Raw genomic sequence first — 6,000 nt, 5'->3', positions numbered from 1 at the left:
GTCGACCCACGAGCTCCCCAGAATCTCACCGAGCGTCACCTAGCACGAGCTTCATATCCGACCAGACGCCCGACCCATGAAACAGTGGAAAAGGGACTTTAACATGGAGCGGAACCTGATCATCCGAACGGATCACCGCACTATCTAGGTTTATGTTAAGTCATCCGACCAAAGTCATCCGTTCTTCAAGGTTTTGCGCCGAGCTATAAAGTTTCAATGGGACGTAGAGTGAGACCGGACGTTAGAAGAGCTCAAGAAGTACCTAAACTCATTGCCTATATTAGCTAAGTCGAGCGCTAGAGAGCTACTTTGGATCTATTTGTCGATCACCGAGTATGCGGTTGGTTCGACATTAGTAAAGCAGAACGACTCTAAATAGCAGCTCGTGCATTTTTTGAGCCATATATTGAAAGATGTAGAGTTCTGCTCCACCTGTCTTGAAAAGTTGGCTTATGTGCTGGTGTTAGCTGCTCGGAGACTTTGCCCATACTTCTTGGTTCACCCGATCATCGTGATGACCAACAACGCCCTGGGAAGAGTCCTCTTCAACCCGAAGGTGTCTAGGCCACTGATCAAATAGACAACTGAACTACGCGAGTTTGATATTCAATATCAACTCTGAACGATGATCAAAGCTCAGGCCTTGGTTGATTTCGTCACGGAAGTCTAGAACGTCGAGCTAGAAGCAACTTGGAGAATATATGTTGACAGTTTGTCCACTCGACAGGGCAGCAGGATCGACATTCTACTTATTTCACCATGGAAAGACTGGATGCAACTTTCCGTCCAGCTCGATTATAGGGCCACCAACAACGAAGCTGAGTATGAAGCCTTGATAGTTGACTTATAGGTAGCGCAATATGTCAGAGCCACAAAAGTCTTTATTCACTCAGACTCTTAGTTGGTCGCCCAACAACTATCAGGGGCATTCGAGATTAGCAACTCCTGACTCAAGTTATGTGCAGAAGCTTTTGAGAAGCTGAAGATAAATTTTCAAGAGATCACTGTATAGAAGATCCCCCGATCGGACAATCAAGCAGCGGACGAATTAGCTAAGTTAACTAGTTCATTATCATTGGTTGTGATCAACCAGCCAATCGAGCATGTTTCATTAGTGGCGTACATCGACTAGATGGAGGGAGTGGTCTTCTTGAGTGACTGGAGAACACTACTGATTGAATTCCTCTGATCGGGTAACACTCTGGCTGACCAGGAGGCAGCGCGACTATTAAAGAAAAGGGCAGAACGATTCACCCTGATCAAAGACCAACTTTATAAGAGATCTTTCTCAACGTCGTTGCTCAAATCTGTGGGCCCAGAGGATATGAAGTATATACTTCAAGAAGTGCATCTTGGTTCCTGTGGAAGTCATCCGGGCGGCCGTTCACTGGCTCGAAAGATCCTCCTGGCGGGGTATTTTTGGCAAACTCTCCAAGAGGATGCCGCTTAGACAGTAGCGACATGCCTGTCCTACGAAAGGTATCATAACATCCCCTACCGACCAACCGAGGAGATGAAGGCATCCACGATGTTTTGCCCGTTCGACCAATGGGGCATAGACATCAAGGGATCATTTCCCATGGCGACTGGTCAGCGTAGTTTCCTGCTCGTCGCGGTGGACTACTTCTCGAAGTGGGTGGAGACCGAGCCACTAGCAAGGATAAGTGAGCATATGGTCATCAAATTTATCTGACAGAACATCTTGTGTTGATTTGGTATCACACACTGGCTCATCTCGGATAACGGGAAGCAGTTTGCGGGTCGGAGGCTCTGGGAGTGGTGCAAAGGCTATGACATCCAACATACCTTCACCTCAGTGGCCTACCCACAGAGCAACGGCTAGGTGGAAGTCGCAAACCAGGAAATCCTTAGAGGCTTACGAGCTCGGCTTGACCACACCGGGGGCAGCTGGGTCGACGAGCTCACGAGTGTCTTGCGGGCACTTCGCACGACTCCAAAAGAGGTGACCGACGTAACACCATTCTAGTTGGTGTATGGAGAAAAAGTGATGATCCCTGTAGAGGTTGGAGTAGAATTCGACCGGGTGTAACTCTACGACGAAGGAAATATCGAGCGGAGGCTAATGGAGCTCGACTTGGTGGATGAATCACGGGATAAAGCTGTCATTTGGCTAATGGCATATCGACAGCGGATGAGGCAGAACTACAATCGAAGGGTGATCCTGAGGTCTTTCCAGGTTGGTGATCTGGTGTGGAAGAAAATCAAGCCAGTCGGTGACATCACCAAGCTCGAGGCATAATGGGTGGGACCTTACAAGGTCATATAGAAACTCCGCTCAGGGGCTTACTATTTGGAGGATGAAGATGGAAGACAACTCGAGCGGTCATGGAGCGTGAATCATCTCTAATCCTACAAGCTCAGGTGAGAGGTGCGTGAGCAAATATAGATGTGATTGTATATATGTCTTCTGGATACAGGACAAACATGAATAGAAACCAAAGTTTTTCAGACTCTTGAGCCAATCGGCCAAGTTAAAGTCAAGCTGCAACTATAAACCCTTGTCGTTATCAACAGTCGAGCGATGACCATAAATCCTTGTCATCATCAATGGTCAAGCAACAACCTTAAATCCTTATCGTCATCAACGGTCGAGCGACCACCTTAAACCCTTGTCATCATCAACAGTTAAGCGACGACCTTAAACCCTTGTCATCATCAATGGTCGAGCCGCGACCTTAAATCCTTGTCATCATTAATGGTCGAGTGGCAACCTTAAACCCTTGTCATCATCAACCACTACAACAAAAATATTAAAAGACAACGAATTTTATCTATTGTCGTAGGCCCTTTAAAACCGTTGTAATTGGCAGTGTTGTTAAAAGTGGGGGCTATGACAACGGTTTAAAATCGTTGTCGTAAAATGAAACAACAACAGTTTTGCAACGGTTTAAAACCGTTGTCTTTGAATGAAAAAACAACGGTTTAAAACCCTTGTTGTTTCACTACAACAAAAACCCTCATAGACATCGGTGGAACAACAACGGTTTTAAGCAAAAACCGATGTCTTTGAGTATTTTACACCGGTTTCTCCAAAAATCGATGTCTATGAGCGCAGATTTTCACTCATAGACATCGGGTTTTTAGGCGATGTCTATGAGCGCCTTTTTTTCGTTAATAGACATCAATTTTAACAGCGATTTTTAAAATCTGGTGTCTATGAACCAAAATTCTGGCAGACTTTCTTAGCGCGCTTTCTTTTGGGCTTCTCCTCGCCCACCATAAATCGAAACCCTAATCCTCAGGCGCCGATCCCGCTCCTCAGGTGCTTTCTTTTGCCTCCCGCTCCTCAGGCGCCGATCCCAACTCCCCTCGCCAACTGCACTCCTCCCCAGCCCCCGGTGCTGTCCCGCAAATCGAGTCCCTCCCGCTCTTCCGCGATGTGCCCATACTCGAGCGCCAGACCCTCTTTCTCCGCAAACTCCGGATCTGCTCTGTGCTCTTTGACTTCTCTGACACGCTCAAGTCAGCCTGCGAGAAGGAGGTGAAGCGGCAGACGCTGTCGGAGCTCATCGACTTCGTGCAATCTGGCTCCGGCCGGCTCAACGAGCAGGTACAGGAAGAGCTCGTCCGTACTGTGGACATCAATATCTTTCGCAGTCTCCCTCCGACTTCCCATGAAAACATCGGCGTCGAGCCCACCGACCTGGAGGAGGAGGACCCCTACAGGTGGGTGCGCCGAGAAGAGTGCTTAATTTTTTTTTTTCATTTTGTTTGTTGGGCGTACGATTTGAAGGCGAAAGAGAGCGTCCTCCCTCACACGTTGTCGTTGCCTTCTCTTCCCGTAGTGCGCTGCTGCTGCTGCTGCTATTTTTGAGCTTTTTGCCTGATTACCTGCATTGTTTTCACTCCCTGCATCGTCGGATTTTGAACTTCTTGAACTTGGCTTCGGATTCAACCTCAGATTCTGGGTTGCTTTGCTTCAAGATCATAGTTTTAGATCCCATACCTTGTGAAGAAGGGTCAAAAGTCCCTTTCTTTTTTTCTTTGTCCTTCTCTCTTTCCTTCTGATTTGGGTATCCGACTGTGTCTTCGATCTGTTGTATGTGCGAAGCTCGTGAGTAATGTAGCACATTAGGAATATTACATCACATCTGCTTATTCTAGCCCATGCATAGCTTTGTCTTCTTTCTTCTTTCTTCTTTCTCCTTGCGAGTTAGTATTTCTTGACCCTCTTTCTTCCCTAGACCTCTTCAATAGACCTCTTTCTTCCCATGAGGTTCAGATTGCCACAGGTCCTTGGGAGTGTTTGGCGAGCTAACTTACAATCACTGCATGAAGGAGTGCTGCAACGATGAGAGATGATGATCCAAAGAAAAGCAAGGTTTTTTTTTGCAAGATAAAAAAATAATATATTTCTCTTCTTTAGTTCTATTTTCTTCATCTCTAAGATGGTTGATTTGGGCATGCTTTGTTCCCTCAGTTTCTTGGGAGCAACTGTCTTAGTCCAAGGCCTTTGTTAAAAAATGATTCAGCATCAAGAGCAAAGGTCAGGATAACCATGTCGATGAGATTGCTAGCAAAGGTGTGTCTGATCTCTTCTTCTTATTCAATTCCAATTTATTTTAATTTTAATACAGTTAGAATATTTTTTCTAGATTGATTGTTTTTGTTGGTCGTCGAATTCTATTGTTGTTATGTGTTTGGTGCTTTATGATTTGTTTGTTTATGATTGTGAACTTGTTTTAATTGATTAAGGGTACAATTGTTATATATACGTATTGATATTAGTAATTCTTAATTTAATATTCTCCTCTATTGTAATATTATTTTAATGGTGATTGTCTGAGCCTTTGGCTAGGTGTTGGGTTGTACTTCCTTGGAATTTTTGCCCTGGAAGATTGTTTTGGGTGATTTTAGCAAAATTATTATTATTAATGTATTTTCTTTGTTCCTATTTCTGCTGTGATGTTGCCATCTTCAGTTGATTTCCATTGACAGTGCGCAGATCTGTATGTCGCGAGTTCTTGAGAATTCACAATTGTTGCTCCCTAATTGTTGGTTTTATTGCTTGTGAAAGTTGAGATCTTGTCTTTTGTTTCTCATCTATAGGTGCGAAGATAGATTTTTTTTGCCCATTAATTGGATAATTTTTCAAGAAACATGAGCCAGCCACCGTTAATTTATAGTTTTGTGGCTAAAGGGAGTGTTTTGCTTGCTGAATACACTCCCTTTTCGGGGAATTTCAGCACTATTGCTGTCCAATGCTTACAGAGTTTGCCTCAAAATAATAAGAAATTCACCTTCTCATCTGATTGCCGCACATTCAACTTCCTGGTTGACAAAGAATTTGGTACAGTAAATGAAATTTTACTTCTGTACCGTGTTGGATATTTTTTTTCATATACCTACTTTTCTTTTGTGTAGTGTTCCTCGTGGTAGCTGATGAAGCATCTGGAAGAAGTGTTCCATTTGTGTTTCTAGAACGTGTCAAGGATGATTTCATGCACCGCTATGGACAAAGTATCAGTGGTAACAACTCCCATCCCCTCATTGATGAGGAAGATGCTGATATGTTTGGGGACAGATTTAGCACTGCTTACAGTCTTGATAGGGAATTTGGGTATGTACACATTGTTGCACTTAAGCTTCCAGTTTATCAATTTCTTTGCCCTTGGTATAACATGAGATGATCTTCACAGGGTTGATTGGAATTTTCAGTTAAAAACATTTGCAACTAGAAATAGTGGGATTTTACAGTTTGTTAGTTTAGTTGTAGTTGTTTGGTCATACTTTAACATGTGACTGCTTTTTACAGTCCAAGGCTGAAGGAGCATATGGAGTATTGCATAAATCATCCAGAGGAAATGAGCAAACTTTCAAAGCTGAAAGCTCATATAACTGAGGTTAAAGGAATAATGATGGACAATATAGAAAAGATATGCTGTTGCTGGCCCCGTTACTAACAACTTAGCAAGTTGTAATAGCACTCTGTAAACATAAGTTTACTGCTTTAAAATGTGGTGGTTTTATGGATTTAAT

General features: G+C 43.7%; 1 protein-coding gene across 1 annotated transcript; it reads left to right on the top strand.

Annotated features, from left to right (window-relative positions):
* Positions 1–5,109: 5,109 nt before the first annotated feature.
* Positions 5,110–5,924, top strand: LOC122055183 (vesicle-associated membrane protein 727-like). Its single transcript, XM_042616563.1, has 3 exons — positions 5,110–5,311; positions 5,386–5,581; positions 5,777–5,924. The coding sequence occupies exons 1-3, from the start codon at positions 5,122–5,124 to the stop codon at positions 5,922–5,924; spliced, it is 534 nt and encodes a 177-aa protein (XP_042472497.1). The 5' UTR covers positions 5,110–5,121.
* Positions 5,925–6,000: the final 76 nt, after the last annotated feature.

Source organism: Zingiber officinale, chromosome 3B (genome assembly GCF_018446385.1).
Source record: "Zingiber officinale cultivar Zhangliang chromosome 3B, Zo_v1.1, whole genome shotgun sequence".
Taxonomy (NCBI): Eukaryota; Viridiplantae; Streptophyta; class Magnoliopsida; order Zingiberales; family Zingiberaceae; genus Zingiber; species Zingiber officinale.
Note: the sequence above shows the minus strand (reverse complement) of the source record. Positions and strands in the feature narration are given on the sequence as shown.

Bases quoted from the DNA above. Each gene is read 5' to 3' on its own strand.
- LOC122055183 (XM_042616563.1), top strand. From the start codon at position 5,122: ATGAGCCAGCCACCGTTAATTTATAGTTTTGTGGCTAAAGGGAGTGTT. The intron at 5,312-5,385 runs GTACAGTAAATG...TCTTTTGTGTAG, and splicing joins CCTGGTTGACAAAGAATTTG to TGTTCCTCGTGGTAGCTGAT. The intron at 5,582-5,776 runs GTATGTACACAT...TGCTTTTTACAG, and splicing joins AGTCTTGATAGGGAATTTGG to TCCAAGGCTGAAGGAGCATA.